This window comes from Pithys albifrons, chromosome 5, assembly GCF_047495875.1.
Source record: "Pithys albifrons albifrons isolate INPA30051 chromosome 5, PitAlb_v1, whole genome shotgun sequence".
In the NCBI taxonomy this organism is placed as follows: Eukaryota; Metazoa; Chordata; class Aves; order Passeriformes; family Thamnophilidae; genus Pithys; species Pithys albifrons.
Window position 1 is genome coordinate 11,348,499 of NC_092462.1, and position 17,351 is coordinate 11,365,849.

The window sequence follows — 17,351 nt, forward strand, 5'->3', positions numbered from 1 at the left end:
GGTAGGTTCAGATTGGACATATGGAAGATTTTCTTCATGGAAAAATTTGTCATGCATTAGAACAGGCTTCCCAGGGAAACGCTGGAGTCACCGGCCCTAGAAGCGTTCATGAAATGACTGGACTTGGCAGTTGGTTCTATCGTGTAGCTGATATGGTGGTGTTCAGTCAAAGGCTGGACTTGGTGATCTTGGAGGGTTTTTCCAATCTTAATGATTCTTTGATTCAAAACTTTGATTTCCCACCCCCACCCCCTCATATTTCAGGAAGCTTGAGGCATATCAGTGCTTGAAAACATGCTGTTCTGACTGACATATCTCTTAGGTAATTGTTGTGCTAAGAAGAATGTAGCTATAGGCAATTTTTCAATGCAGAAAGCGTAGCTTCAAGTAGCATCTTTATTTCTGACAGTCCTGGGCATATGTTGAGAAAAAATGTTTTTATTACACCTGTCAAGTAAGTAACTGCTCTTATTCTTCAGAAAGCCAGAATAAACCTAAACAAAATAAAGGTTTAATTTCATTGCTGTACTCAAGTGCTTTGTTAACTGGTGAAGAGCACAGAAGTGTTAGTTACATATTTGCTAACTAAGAACTGGATGTATTTGTGTTTGTTGCTATGGCTGTTAAGATTTTTGAGCAGCCACAGCTGTCCCTGGCAGCACCCATAGCTGTGACTGCTCAGCGCTTTGACTCACAGTGCCAACCTCATGCACTCAGTGTCACAGCATCTGAAAGGGAAGCAGGAAGTTCTCTGATCTAAATCCTCAAAATGCTCCATAGAAAATGAATGCCATTATAGTCAATGCTCAAAAAAGTTTCATAGGTACAATATTGTAAAGAATTAAAAGGAAAATTATAAAAATCTGCTGTTGACTTCTAGGTTGAATAGCACTTGGCATCAATACTAAAATCAAAAAAACTCCAGCAGGTATATTTGCTTTGAAAGCTGTATCACTGTGGAGAGTTTTTGCACATTATAACATAAAACCCCTCTTAAATCTTCTAAAATCTTTCATTTCCCTGACTGCCTCTGATGCCAAAACTTGCCAGTGAAACGTGAATATCATTGATCACATAAGACACATCATTGCCCATTGTGTTAATGTTCTGCTGTCAGCATACTGGTATAGGCAGCCCTATCCCCATGATATGGAGGCCTAGGAAGTACATGTTTTCCAATGAGGAAAAGTGTCTAAAGACATTTCTTAAAGTATCTTCTCCTTTATTATCTTGATAATGTAGTTACAGTAGTGTTTAGTAAGTTATTATATTACTTAAAGTCATAAGTGATATAAAGAACTTCACACTTCCAGCCCTCTCAGTGTTTAGCTTTCAGAAAATGAACTGTTTCTCACTTGCTTGGTCCTGCAGCATATCCATGTTGGCAGATGCATGACCTCCCAGACTGGGGGATAGCTGTGAGGCAAATTGTTCTCTGTTCACTGGAGAACAGAAGGGAAAGTGCCATGTAGGGAAGAGAACTAGTCTTTCTTGAGTTCATTCTGGGAGAACACATTTTGCTGTGTCTCACAGGACTGACTAGACAGTGCCCTTGTTCCTTAGTTGCCTGTAACAGGGGAGAGGAGATGGTATGTGAGACTCCTTCAGCTGATGTGCAGTGTCAGAAGGCAAGCATGGCAAAAGGTACTCGCTGCAGCACAGCCTCTCCTCATTTTCATTCACTCTTGTTCCACTAGACCTCTAAGCTGATAAAGGATGGTGTTCAGGAGCTCTGGGTAAAGCTTTGTGCAGGTTTTATCAAGGCATTTTGTTTTATCAAGGCATTTTGCACATATTTCAAGTGCCTACACATCCCCTTACATATGCCCTGCTGCTTAGATTTTTCTGCATGTCTTGGAGATTTTCAAGGGCAGCTTACCACACCTTGACTGTGACAGTGCAGTTTGCTTTGTGTTTCTGTATTACCCTGAAAGAGCAAAAGCCTGTCCCTAGATGATATAACTAGGGTAACTATGTTACTATCCTAGCAGACTCTTCCTAAAAGAAGAGCCTGGGTGGGACTAACAAACTTAAGTTTGTGCACTGAGAACTGTGGACTGCAGTTTTCAGCTAATTGCTTTCCAGACCTGAGGAGATGGTCACTTGGTGTTTGAATTCCCATGAAGCAGAAAGGAGAAAGACTCCAAAATTCATTTTTCCTACAAAGTGCAACTCAGAGAAAACTCAATGGATTTGGTTTATTTCTGGTTCAACTAGGAGAACTTGTATGAGTCAAAAGACAGGAGCATGCAAGCTCTCAATGTGATCTCACTGTCATATTCAGGAGTGGGTCTACTTTAAATAAATACATGAAAGGACCACTCTCATTCTTACCACGGAGAAATTTATTTCAGTGTGGCAACAACATTATATTGCATGCTCCTGTTTGTTTAGCTGCATGAGGATGCTTTGAGAACACACAGCATTTGCAGGGGCAGCTTTTACAATTTAAATTTTCTGGTTTACAATGGGGGCAGCCATTCTTGAAGATCTGGTTGAAGTGACACCTTGGAATAACAGTCAGAATATAGAATGAACAGAAAGAAATGCAGATTCAGCAGCCATTTGCTCTAGGCTAAGTGAGCTGAAGACACAGAGGGCAATGTGGGAAGAGATTAGCTCTTAAGCCAATCTTGGTTGATTTTAAGACATGACAAAATGCCTTGTGTGCCTTTGACCTTCAGTCTGATTATTAGAACAGTTTATAGAAATATTCAAAAGTGGCAGCATATCACAAAATAATCCTTGCTCAAAGCTAGACTTGTGGACGAATTAGCAGACAAGAGGAACTGATATCTGGTAGCATTTGCTGTTGCCAAACCAAAACAAGACTGAGCCATAAGTTTTGTGAAAGTTTATAGAGAAGAATATGGAAAATATGTGTCTGAAGGTGGTTCTGGCATGTTTTGTTTTATGAAGAATATACATTTTTGTGCAGACAAAAGAGTGGAAGGAATTGTATAATAATATTTATAAAAATGCAGCATTTTTGCCATTCTTCTCTGATTTCATACCATCAAGCAGATCATTTTAAAAGGAAAAAAAAAGAGGCGGATTTCTAAAAATATTATTTGAAATAAGAGCAAGAAAAGCTTTTCTTTCAGGTGAAAAATATAATACTTTATGGTATGTGATCTGAAGCCCATTCCATTGCTTTATAACCCATTCACATACTGTTTTTTATCTGTGAAAAAGAGACAGATGAAAGGCTCTTCCACAAGAAACATCAGTCATGTCTATAAGATATGAGTGGTATGTCTGTCCCTTTAGTAGCCAGGAGTGAACTTCATAAGACTGGTAGAACAACTGATGCTGTATAAAAATTTTGTTTAGGTATGATAGCATTTAAATTAAAGTAATTGAAATGTGATGATTCAAGTATGACAAATCATTGCAGAATATTAATTACATGTTTAGGGTATAGATTTATTCTTGAATGTTTTTCTTTATGCTGTATTGGTTTGTTCTTTTTATTTTTTCCTTTCCTATTTCTAGCTAAAAGAGAGTGTCAGTCAGTTGTTCAAATACAGTCTTTTGTTTGGCCTTCCATCAAATGGAAGGGCTTGTCTTTCCCATCAGTGTGGATGGCACAGAAAGTTATTTTTAGAGCTCAGTTGTGCAGGAGCACTTAAGGCAAACATTCCGTAAGTTATACCCATATAATGCCTCACTGCTTGAATTGTTCATAAATTAAATCACTTCCAAGATACACAAAGGACTATTTTTCTTATTTAAAATCTAATTTCATCATCTTTGTTTTAATCAAAACACATAGACTTGGGATTGCAAGTTTTTTAATGCCCCAGTTCTAACCATCAAGAAAAACAGAGGTGTCACACAAGCTGAATGAGGTGCTGTGATTCACTACAATTTTATACATCATTTCTAGCAAGCTATTTAGAAATGATCCTGTTTTAAATTAGCACAAGCTTGAAACTGGAACACTACTGAAAAGGATTTTCTGTTGATTTTCTTTTAAAGTTATAGTAATTTAATTTGCTTTTGAACTGTCTAAAAGCACCTTTCCTGTTTGATGACGTCTAGACTTTTGGTCAAAATATGAGAGGTGCTCCTTCACTAACATACCTGTTACCAGAGTTTTTATTAATGCTGCAATCTCCTGGGTTCCTATTACCTGAATTTCATAACCTTCAGCCCACTGCCATTTTCTGAGAAACCTGAAATAGCATTTTTTCCCAGAAAATCCCAGAGATGTTGAAATAATAATGGTCTGTGTTTGATCTAATTGTTTTAATCTCTGTCTCAAAGGAAAACCACAGCCTGTCATGCATAACCCTTTCCACAGAGATGTTGTTCTTTGCTCACTTTCCCCTTTTTTTGCCTGTATATATGTGTGTGTAAAAGAGAGATCAGACTTCCTGGGGATGAACACTTTTTCACTGACCATAAAATCAGTGTATTAAGGTTGTGTGGAAGTTTAGATGAGAAACTGCTGAAGTTGAAGCTATTCATTGAGATATTCAATTCTCATCACAGTATTTTCCAGTTGCTAGACTCTCTGGACAGAACTGCCTGAAGCATTTCTTTAAGCAGGCATGAAAGGAGACTGAGGCTATAAAAGAAGGGAAGTACTTGTGGGAGCTTTTCCTCTGGAGGTTTAGGGTTATGTGTTTTGGAGAGCAAGAAACTTCTATTTATGTGGACTCCAGGAGGAGACTGGCTCCATGTCATTGCCATTGTTCTTGTACCCTCTCTCCAGCAGGCTGCCAGGAGAAGGCTCCAGGAGGAGACTGGCTCCATGTCTTTGCCATTGTTCTTGTACCCTCCCTCCAGCAGGCTGCCAGGAGAAGGCTCCACTGAAAGGCACTAGTTCACTTCAGGCTTGTGGTGGGGCACAACAGCCTTTGTTCCTTCTGATTAGAATCACGCTCAGTTTCCTGGTATAAGATTCTCCCCTGCATTAAAAGCTGCTTACACCTTTCCACCAATCCAAAGATACTCTAAAATTAATCTGAAGCTCTGTGGAAGGCTTTCCCTGGACATTCAGCCTTCCTGGAGTGAGTCTTCCTGGGAAGATTCACTGTGAGCTTCACCTATGCTATTGTGGCATTTGTCCTGCTTGGGTCTCTGGAGGACTGAAGGGAATCTTCGTCTTTCTTTTCACTGCAACTCATGTCCCATTACCAACTGAAGGCATTGATATAGAGTTATTCCAAGAGTCAGTTAGGAATGGAGAGGAAATAGAAGTGCAGCAGGAAAAGCAGAAAAAGCTCTATGCCACATCCTTAGCCATTGCCTTGAGTTAAGGATCTGTAGAGAGTTGAACATCATAGACAAAACTAATAACATAATTTCATTTTCCTCGGTATTCAAAATTAGTATTTCCAAGTTTGCAAGGAAATAAACAAAAAGAGAAAATTAATTTCAACTTCTGGTTTCTCTCAGGGTTGTTTTCATAACCTCAACATTGGTCATATGGTTTAGTTTTATTTATTGAGACAGTGAACTGTCCAGAGTGTTTTTTCTGTTTAGCAATTTCTTTTTGATCATAACTTTCCACTTTAGACAGAATACATGTGATGCATAAGTAAGCCACTGAACTGGTATCTTCAGTAATGTTCATAAGTTTGAAGTTACCTTGGGGTAGATGTACTTGCTGCCCATGTTTTAACTGTGCTCTTGATACGAATGTCTGTGGTTTTGCCCATGAAAAATGTGAGGTCAAATGTTCATTGTTGGAAGATTTTACCCCAGTTCCAGATGGTGCAATTTAACTCAGTCACACAAATGGCACAGTTAACAGCGGGTGTGGAGTAACTCCGAGTGTCATTAAAAATAAGACATTTAGCATATTGCAGTATTACTTCTCAGGCAAAAACTTGGTTAATCCAGAATTAAATTTGCTCATGTAGCCAATGTAATATCTATTCAAATTACCTGACAATGTCCTTAAAGCAATTTTAAAACTGAATGACTGCTGACAGTCATGTGTTCATAGTTAATGATGGTGCCAATATATGGAAATGATCAAGTGTGGTTTTATATGCTCGGTGAAAGCTTTGATACTTAAGCCAGAAGACATGATTATAGAGTTTTCCAAAAGGTACATGTGTAATAATATAATTTGCATGTCAAAGGTTGTTTTCATAACGCTGTTGGTTTCCGGCATTGGACCTGCCCCTGTGGCCTTTACTCTAATGCAAAAGTTTCATCTAGTTTGTGCCTTAGGACACCTGTGAAGAGTTGAATGTTCCATAAGTTCTATTGGAAGCTGCTTCTTCTAAGTGGTAATACTTATATGCCATAGCTATACATGTCAGCAAGCTCTAAAAGTAATTATAGATGAGGAAACTTCGTTGAATTGTAAGTAGTCATGTCTTTTCAGGAGCAGTAAGACCACAGAAAATCTCAGGCTAGTCTTAAATTCGACAGTGTTGAGGCATAGCAACTAGAAACCTGTAATACTCCCAAACATGTTTCTGAAAAAAAATTCCACATTTTCCTGGGGGAGGGGAAGAAGTTGCCCTCAAGTTGTGAAAGAAACTAAATATTTGAAGTTTACAGAATCACAGACTATTCTGAGTTGGAAGGGACTCAGAAGGATCATTGAGACCAACTCTAAAGTCAATGGCCCACACAGGGGATTGAACCCATGACCTTGGCATTATTACGACCAAGTTTTAACCAACTGAGCTAGTCTCAGTTTGTCTCATGCTTTCTGGGTTTCAGGAAATGTTAAAATTAACCAAATACTGAAGTCTGATAATACACTGCATTCTGAAGGAAGAGTCATTCTCTCTTTACTGTTTCCTTTATTTAAAAGCTATGAATTACTTTATTACAATGAGACCTGCTCACAGGTTTAGTATCACTCTTCCCTCTGTGTTACAGCGTTGTCTGTAGCTTTTCTGGTGCAATATCCAGTGAAGCTCAGAGCCGTGGGAGATCAGTGGAAAGATCAGGGAATTAAAGGCTGAGGGAAATCCGAGACAGTTGTATATGCATGGTGAGCTTGATAACAGTATTAGCCAAACTCAGCCTGCAACAAGGCTGTTTGATAAAGGGAGGGAGAGGCCTGAAGGGGAATTAGAGGAGCATCAAGACTATGTCTTCACTATAATTAGCACAGACTATTATTACTCTTGTCCCTGCCCCATCTGTGGAGTCTGATCGCTTGAGAGTTGCCCTGATTGGAGAAGTGGATCTGACTTCGGAAGTCCATCTCACTAACAATGTTGCCACGTCAAAGGTAGAATTGTGGCTGTTTCCTCATTTTTCCAAGAGGCAGAGAATTTGTTTTCTCCCAAGTCATTAGGAAAGAAAGTTTATGTGATTCATTTTGCTGAAATACTCAGAATTCTGACCACTTCACTTGGCAGTCTAGTAATTCCTGTAGTGGACTGTGAATTGGAGATACACAGTATTTTTAATGTGGTTGGTAGCATGACTGACCATGGCAAAGCTTTGCTGACTCAGATGCCATTCATCCTGACTGCCTCTGCAAAGGAGTGTGTCTAAAAATGGAGGCATTGGTGAAAGATAGAACAATAGAATGGGGTACTGTGAATTTTGGGATTGTAACTCAGCAAAATATCTAAGCAAGAGGTTTAATTTTAAGACTGCTTGAATCTATCCTTATTTGCCAAAATCTGCCTTTTAAATTTTATGGGAGAGACTTCATCTGGACTTCTGAATTTATGCTGTATATGTCCTTTATTGAAATAAATTTCATTTCCAATTTGTAGAAAACTAATGAGAGGGAAATGGAAGGGATCCCAGAAGACACAAAGGGGAAAAGGGGGTGTGAAAGATGTGGAAAAAGACTGAAATGAAAAGCAATGCACAGGATTACACAAGTGTCAAATTCCTGCAAAAGAATTTCAGTAGTTTGTGAACAACTGAAAGCAAAGTAGGAAGTTTGCAGCATGCATTTGTGTGGTTTTATAGTAACTAACTCCCACACCCCATTTCTGTGTCTTGTCTTGCGAACTAGACACCTGTTTCATTTTTGAGAGAACTCTGTCACCACTTTCTTGACATCCCTGATGCTAATCAAAACACAGTGTAGGCTGCTGATCAATTAAACATTAATAGCTGATTTTGAAAGACAGAGTGAAGTAGTTAATAGTGTGTTGGGGAGTTCAGTTGGAAAAATAAGGAGCCTTATGCTCTTAGTGATTATTACCTGACTTGGTCAAAACTTTAGTTTCTCCAGAATTATAATTTTTAAAAGAAACCTGTAAAAATATGGTTTTCTTATGTTCAGATCAGTTCACTCAAAGGAATTTTTAGGTTGAACACTACGGCTTGGATTGTTTGGTGGTGGGTACTACTGTTCAAGCAAGGATTTGATTTTACCCTTAGAGGAAGGAATGAAATGTTCAGTGAAATGAAGTTCAGCTATCTGACATTTTTTCTGTAAACCTAGTGGTAAGACTTTTAGCACATTAAGCATTGTTATTAATAGCAGAAATTATTCTAAAATTATGTGACTTTCTCTGTTATTACAGTACTGGATACCAGTGTATTTACTATTCCCCTGAAAACACAGCCAAGGCAAAAGAAGTTCTTAGCAACATCAATCACCTCCAACCTCTCATATCAAGCCATGCAGACCTGCTGCTGAGTTCTGCAAGCCAGCGTTCTCCAGACAGCTTGAAGAATTCTTTAAAGATGCTTTCAGAAAAAGTAAGATTCAAATCTTCACTGCAATGGAAAATGGAATAACCAAGTCTCCAACAGCTGGGGTTTTTTTTCTGCATAAATTGACTTTCACAGCATCAGGAAATATTAAATAAACTCTGCTAACATAAGCTTAAAAATGTTGCTATTAGAAAAAGAATGTTACTTAGCATCTCTGCAGGCTTTCCATATAGAAATTTAATGAAATATATAAAAATTGTCTTTATTTGAAAGTGTAATTAATTTAATTTCATGTGTCTCTTTTGTCCTCTAGTGGCCACATTCTGTGGTTTATCAAAATAGTTTATTATAAATATTTTTGTGGTCTGATAAATCATTATTGTTAATTCTCTGTCTGTGATACTGCAAGCTGCTGCTTGTGGGAGATAGTTCAAGCCAGGTTTGTGCATAGGGTTTAGAATTATAGCATGATCAGAAATGGTGGTGCAGCCTGAAAGAAGAAGCTGTGAAGTTGGCACCAGGAGGTCTCAAATTTTAATTCTCTTTCTCCTATAGCTGTAGGCTCTTCCTGATCTCAGTTTTTTTAGTTCTAAATTAAGGAAGATAATATTTTCTGCCTGTCTCACAGACATACTGGAGATTAGTTGAAGTCTGTAGTACTTTTAAGCATATGGAATATACTATGCTATAAAAATCTTAAGCAGTATAGCTCTGACCTGAGGTTGAAGAAGTTTCCCTTTACTTCATGGGCTGTCCCTTCTGCAATGTGATGTGAGTGTGGCTTTAATAACACTATCAATAACCATTTCAGTATGTCCTCAGCTCTTGGGAGGTGACAGCCCTTGTGGTCTGAGCACCGTTACCCCAGCAGTGCCTTGTCCCATGGCAGAGTTTCCAATCTGAATATTGAGCTCAGCCACATGCAGTGAAGGCACAGCATTGGAGCCATGGGGAGAGAAACACTGCTCTCCATCACAGATGTGTAAATCCACAGTCACCCTGAGAACACTGGAGTCACTGTGAATGTCAGGGGTAATATAGGAAATGAGAATTCAGCCTGGAGATGAAGCAGAGAATTTATGGGGGCATTTTAGCAATTGAAGTTTACCTTTGCATGTAAGAGACCGTTTTTGGCTGTGCACAGGACCAGTTAGCTGCTCTGCTAGGGGTAGTTCAAAGAAATATGATGCACAGGTAAAGCAAATCAGACAAAGAAGTGTTTGCCCTGAAGATTCAAAGTGTGGTTGCTACGGACTTTGGGTGTTGGCTGTAGCCATTTGCCTCATGGCAGGAGGAGTGGATGATTTCAGAGGGGCTGCAGGCAGCTGTGCTACTAAACCACTGTTAAAGCCACAGCCTCTTGGAGAGTCAGACTAAAGAAAAGGGTCAAAAAAAGACAATCCATTCAGTTTGCAAAAGTCACAGGTATTTTACATTTATAGCTGGTGATTTAGTTGTATATATTCATATGAACTCTTCAGGGCCAGGATTAATAATGAGCACAGGTTACCAGAAGGAGGAGGAGTCACCCTCTATAAGTCCTTGGATGTCTGTCAAGCCTCCACCTTTTGCTTGTAAGAGATTAATCCAGTTGTCTGAACAGCTGCTGCATGAATGGTTCAATACCTGCTCCCATGTCTATTCCCAAACTTGCTCTGAGGAGAAGAGGGATAATGGAGAAATAATACGGTGAGGATCGGGTGTGGAGGGACAGTCCTTTGTAGAGAACTGAAAAGAGATGGGGAGGAAAGCAAAGACCATGAAACAACTTCAGGGAAGGGAAATATCCTTTCAAACCCTGAAACTGAGTGAACTCACACCATACTGTATTTAGATTGCTCAAAGCCTTATCTAGATGACCTAAAATAATCCTATCTATTTAATCTGGTACAGTATAGGAGAACCAAGACTAACAGAATGTCCCTGGTTATATTTAAGATAGAGTGGCACGTGCTCTGACGGATAGAACTATGTGATGCCTGCTTGTATTCCTGAGGCACGTGAAGTGCTTCTGCTCTTTTATCTTTCCCACTTCTTATATGTAAAAAAGAAAGTCTCTTACATTTTAACTTGATAGAAATTTAGAAATTAAACAGCTGTTTGAAGAAGTCATAAAAATGATTTGTCTTGTGGTTCAATCCTACAAGTTTATTAAAAAGCATATAATCTTCTTTTTTTTTTAAGGTAAAATTAAGCTTGATATCTAGAACAATTCTTTCTAAAAGTATGAGGTAGTAGTTACTGTATCTGACCTATCAGTAATGTTAATTACATTTAAGTATTTAAGTTAGAAATGGAAGGACTGGCTTCATGGATTGAAAGTGAAAAATTAAATCAAATAATTCCACTGCTGCTTCTTAAATTGAACTTATTTCCTCACCCTAAGCATCGTTTTACTTTTCCATATATAATTTGCAATTTACCGTAGTGTTTTCCTGGGAGTAACCTTTTATCATCACTTTCTGTTAATTGATTAAGGAAGCCTTTAGCTGTTGACAAGTGTATCAGCATTTGCAGCTTGCAGAAGGCTTGGTAAATTCATTTTCCAGCTATGCCTATCTTTGTTTGCAGAAATATTCTTTAGTTGACTATCTAAAAGAATTTGCAAAGTTTTCATTTCCTTGTATAGACTTGTTTTGTGATTTCAATGCAATTTTATAAATAGTGATGTTCTGCAAATTTAGCTGTACTGAGCTGTTAGAAAATGCAGTTAAAATGTAAATTGCTGTTAAGCCAATGGGATCCCTGAATGGAATTTAATTACAGAAGCATTTTAGTCTCTGTATGAAAAAATGGAGATTCACTTCTGTACCAATTTGCTTCTAAAAATTATTTTCCCTATAAAATATTTATATTAAATTAGATTAGTTAAACTTTTCACATAATTACCTAATATACATTGCAGTTATAGTGGACATTCTTTACAACAAGTTATCTAATGCTCACAATTTTGTGGAATTTAAAGCTTTTTTGAGTCAGACGTGCCTGATGCAGAGACCTGAAATGATCTCAGGCAGACTTTGAGGGGCAGAGGAGTATGAAGCCTCAGCAAAACCATGATGTTGCCATTTCTAAGGATAGACAAGTCATGTAGTTTTGGCTTTTTTGAGATAGAACTTTAGGAGAGTCTTGAAGTCATTTGCTTCTTCTTTAGAGAGGAATGTTAGGGTTTGATAGCAATATTCCCCCAAAACTGCTTTTTTCTCCAAGCATGCACCATGCAGAGGCTGGAAATTTGGAAAACTGGAATTGTCCCATAGAACTACCAGGAGGCAGTCCTGAAGGGCTACATATAAGAAAACTCTTTAAAAACACCCTTTTCCTCATACACCAAGTTAGTAACAAGGAGAAATAATGGGTCTGCTAAAATTGTCAGGGACATGAGTAGGGTTGCCAAGTCTAATGGCTAAAGAATTCCAAATCATCTAAAGGAAGTCCTGATTTTGGTTTAAAAAATGATAGCTTAGATATGCTTGAATTTCTTATTTTTAAAACTTTTGAGATTTAGTTGCACCAAATGTTTTCATCCCTTCCATGTTAAAAAATACTTTTTTTTAAAACATAAAATGGGAAAAAGCAGTAAATTCTCAAGCAAGTACCTAACCCAGCAGCCAGAGCTTGAAGAAAACAGTCCGTTATTTAGAGCATTGTTGTCTAAGTGTCAGTGAACTTTTGAGGGGGTATTGAGGCAGGAAAGCAAGAAAAAATAAGTTGAGTAGGAGTAGAGGTATACAAAAGAGGAGCAAGTAGTAGGAAAAAGGGATGGAATAAGAATAGAAGTAAGAAGTGCAGAAACTGGGGTAAAGCTTTCCAGGGAGAGAGATGCTGACTCTTGAAACTTCTATGGTTTGGGGTTTTTTTGCTACATTTTCTCCAGGTTTTGCATTAGGAGTGTGTAAGAGCTGAACAAAGCTTGGCTGGACAACCTTTATTTATGGCATTTTCTAGCCCTGTGTGCCTGCTCGTTCAGGCTGGTTCCTCTGACTCTTATCTACACACTGCAGGATATGGGCATGAGTGGCACACTGGTGGCAGCAGCAAGTGCTGTTATGTGGAGACAATCCAAAGATGGCAAAGACCATGTTCTGAAAGCATTCTCCTTTTCTTGTTGGGGAGAAAGGGAGATGAATAATGCAGGGAGGTTGAAGTGGTTTAAAAATACTGTAAAACTCCAGCTGTGACAGTCATCAAGATGGATTTAGAAAAATTGCAGTGATTGAACAACATCTTCAGAAGACCTGGAAAAAATACTTTAGGGTTTCCTTTCTTTAAAAAATAAATAAAATAAAGCTAGAATTCAGATGTCATCACCTGCTCTGATATCTGGGTTGATACCTACAGGTACGAAAATTTATCTCTGGAAACACTGCTTTTGCAGATACTGCAATCTCAGCAATGTAGAGTAGTGGGGTTTATTTGAAAAGATTCCTAAGTTATTCAGATTTTATCTGACACTCAGAAATTATTGACCAGTGGTTGGTTACTCTTGGAACTGTTTCCTGTAAGGCTCGTCTCTGCAGGTGAAATTTGGAACTTCAATAAAAAGTGAAAATCTTATGATCTCTGACAGATCCTTACACTCTTGAACTGTTCCTCACTGTCTGTTGGCCTGAAACAAATACCTACTCGGCCCAAGAGTAATTCAGTGTTGCACCACTTTGGTTGCAGGATTGCGCTCTTTGCTCTAACCTTTCCATTGCTTTGGCTTTTCCTAGACGGAGTTATTCGTGCACGCATTTAAGGACCAGCTGGTCAGAAGTGCCCTTCTAGCACTGTACACAGCCCGGCCTGGCTGTGGCCTCATGACGCCAGCTGTGCCCAGGAGCAGTGCCGAAGGAGCAGGGGATTCCCAGCCCCAGGAGCAGCCCTCTCACATCAAAAGGCAGGACTCTATCCCCCATCACTCGGAGTATGATGAGGAAGAGTGGGTAAGTAGGCAGAAACTCTTGGCTGCTGTTCAATCCCAAACCCTACAAATCAGCATAAACAACTACAAGCCCTAAGTGTCCTTATCACATGATATTGCAGGGGGGAAAGGAATGCAAATCTTTGAAATACTATTTTTCAGATGCATCACAGATTTTGAAGCTTGGTTGGAAAGATTTTCCCGAGTGCAGTGTGCTGCTGTGGGACTGCTTGGGTGTGCATATAACAGTGAGGACAATGAAAATCTTCTTGCCCAGACAGAAAAATAGCCTTTCTTTGCTCTTGAGTTCTCTTTGCTAGTTGGGCAGATTTAAGGAGATTGGAACAGCATATGCTATTATGAGGGAAATGTTCTTTTCTTCCCCACTCCCCCTGCTGGGCCCCCAGGCTGGAAACAGTTTAAATAGACATGAAGTAAAACCCTCAGCAAAACAGAACTTTTTGCCCTTAGACTCAGTTCTTACAGGATGTCTGAGATTGTGTAAAAGAATTAAACATACAGCATTTTTAGCATATCTTTCGAATATATGTATTATTTATGTGGCTGAGACTTTGTAGAGTAATTGTTTTGGTGGATGTGTTCATAATAGATGTGCTGCTTTGTTATATACATGCTCAAGCTATTTTTATTGAGTTCAGGCTCATACTGGAGTTCATCACATTATTCTCACAAATGTAAAGGATGCCAGCATATTCATCTCTATTGTAAATAATTAATAACTTCTGTGAGCCACAGTACTTGCACCTGAACTGTGATTTTTATCCACACCACAAATAAGGGGAGAAGTATATATGTCTTCTAGAGAAAAGACAATTATTTTCACCTCTATGCATTAAGTAGTCATGAGATTTAAACAATAAATAACTCATACTTTTATTTGTCTGGTTTTAGAGCCTCGAATTCACTTTTCTTGTTTTCTCAACAACATGAGGGACTAGAATAGTGGTTCTTTCTTTCAAATTAAGGCCCAAGTGTTTCCAGCTGTTAAAACATTCAGAAATACAAATATGACAATAGGTTTCCTAAAAGGGACAAACTTTGCATTGGAAAAAATGAATTTTTGTACAAGTTAAGTTTTAATTTATTACTGCAACTTAGCTTCTCTGAAAACAAGTTATTGTTACTGTATTTCATCATTGATTTAAAAAATAAATAAATTTCTACCAGATGTTTGATCCTCATATACTAAAACATACAAGGGCATCATTTTAAAATGTATCTATTTTTCTGCTGAATTAGTAAGATTGCCCTCTTGATTAAGAATTAAGTGTATCTTCCAGTATTTTTTGAGTTAAACTGAGTCAAAGTCACTGTCAAACTTGAGACAGTATAAATCGTAGAAAAATTTGGGGGTTTTTTCTGAATTTGAAAGATTAGTCTTCAGATAGTTTTTGGTTCTTTTTATCAATGGAGGTGATGAATAATACAAGTTTTAATGGTTAAATTGTCATGAGCATGATGAAAAGAGGAAAAATAAATGCATATAAAATTTGAAAAAAAAATACTTAATCCACTCTGAAAATAAACTATAAAGGAAAAAAACTTTGAGATATGTTGCTTTGCATGCACAGTACTGTATCCTCCTTTGCTGTTGTGGAGTTTTTTCTCATTATCAAGGGCTAGAGTTACATTTTACAATTGGAATTCAAATTTTAGTTTTGTCTGAAATCTAAACCTTTGAGCAATTCTTTAAGCTGACCCTGTTCCATCCACTTCCAATGGCTGTCTTGCTTTATGACCATCACAGAAGTGAATTCAAGGCCATGTTTAAAAACTCGGTGAGATCCACCCCCTTCCCAGGCATCCCAATTTATCTTTAAAGGAATAACTCCCAGTTTCTTAGCTGAGGGGGTGCTCTTGCCCTGGTGACCAGTCTTTTCCAAAAAAGCTGCCTTCTCACTAGCAACGCTGTGTTGCACGTCTCCTTGATGCCAAGTACAAATACCAGCCCCAGAGTGACTGACTGCTGTATGCATTGAACTACACTGGTGCACGACACACAGGCAGCAGTAAAACATCACTGTTGAATGAAAAATACTTAACTTGAGAGTCTCAGATTGCCTCTGGATAGATATTCTCTTGTCTTCTCTTCCCAGCTGCTTCTGCTCTTCTGGAACTTCCCTGCAGGAGGGCACAGAGCATGTTGGCATGTTTAATACAAGAGAGGGTGGGCATATGGCCACTTGGAGCTTATCCTGCTCTACATTTCTGACTGACTAGTTAATGTGATTGGAGCAGATAAAATGGCATTTCCAATAAGCTACATACAGATACTGACAATGGTGATCAGGCACTGGTCTGAAATATTTGTGTGATATATTCCATTCCAAAGCACTTCCGTATCACAGGAGGGACTTAATCATCACATTAGTTAAGATATTTGCTTTTTCTATGAACACACCTCAAAAGCGCCTTAAGGTAATGAGTTACTATCAGCCCACACAAAGGAGAACAGTATCTTTAGAGCACTGGAAAAGGCAGTTGCTGTGTCATACCTGGCACAAGTAAAGCACACAAATGCAGTGGTGTATATAGAAGGACAAGAAGTGACTGAGGAGCTCTGTAGTGAATTTAGAGAGCCTGAGAGTCCTTTAAAAACAAAGAGGTGGCCTCTGGGACTCCACTGGCCAGCAATGCTCAGGAGGAAGACACCCAGTTCGGTGTGGGGGCAGAAAACAGTTTCTGCTCCTGTTCACTGAAATGAGGAATCCGTATTGCTTTTTAACTATACTATCAGAGCAGATGGAAATGTATTACATTGTTCTAATTGGGTGAATGAAAGAATTATTTTACAGGTTCATTTTTAAATGCCCTTAGAATGGTGCCCACTTTCAGTGATGCCAAGGCCTGGCTTTTCATGGAGATGTTTATCAGTGTCTGTGCCTGCCTGGCAGTGCCACAGCAGAGGTGGTAGTAGAAGTGTGACCAGGACAATTCCTGGCTAGCAACACCAAAACCACATATGCCAGGACTCCTTGAACATCCCAAATGGCTTCTGAAATTGGGAAGATGGAGATGTCAATGTGTCATTTTCTCATCTCAATGGGGCCAAGCCCTGTTACAGATTTCTACCTTCCCTGTCATTGGCTTGACTTCTGAGCTCCAAGAAGCAGCAGTGAGAGGGAGCCGTCAGAGACATTGTTACTCCTTCTTTCACATCACAGCAGTAAACTTACTATCCACTTAGCTCTCCAGCAACTGAGGGTAAGCCTGGTATCAGGGGAGAAGCATCCTGCTTGGGAAACCATGGTCTTAGTACTTCAGTGATTATTCCCTTCTGATCCTTCACTTAACACAGAGAGTCTATAAGGATGCTTACTTAAGAGGCTGTATTGGCTGTATTTTGTTCTTTAACCTGGCACATGCTGCAAAATGATCACTTTTGAGGTAGTTCTTAGGCAAATAGACTATTGCAAATAGACTGCTTAAGGAGATGAAAGGTGGGTGGAAAGTGTGCTAGGCTGCAGGAAAACATTCTGGAAATAGTAAGGCATGACAAAGAGTGTGAAATAAATTAATTTCTTCTTATGGAGAATCAAAGAAAGCCTCTTGATTTTCATTGATTGGAAACTGCATTTTTACTTGGGGATTGTTCTTACCAAACTGCAGAATTTCAGCAGCCCTCACAGAAAAATGTGGCTGTCTTTGTGCAGACAGGATAACATTTCAGTGAATGATAGAAACATCTACTTATTCTATCTGCCTGTAATTACAGCTTCTAATCCCAGGAACCTCCTATGTGGAGAAAAAGAGCTGTGGGACAGGCCTTTACGCCCTCTCACTTGCATATATGTAAAAAAAGCCAAATATATGATAGTAA

The 17,351-nt window shown here is 38.7% G+C and overlaps 1 protein-coding gene across 1 annotated transcript in view; it reads left to right on the plus strand.

The window, feature by feature from the left end:
• Positions 1-17,351, plus strand: part of INPP4B (inositol polyphosphate-4-phosphatase type II B) — a 269,367-nt gene that overhangs the window by 183,177 nt on the left and 68,839 nt on the right. The window contains exons 14-15 of the mRNA XM_071555695.1: positions 8,472-8,649; positions 13,320-13,532. Coding sequence (XP_071411796.1) covers positions 8,472-8,649; positions 13,320-13,532 — 391 coding nt within the window. The remainder of the gene's footprint in view (positions 1-8,471; positions 8,650-13,319; positions 13,533-17,351) is intronic.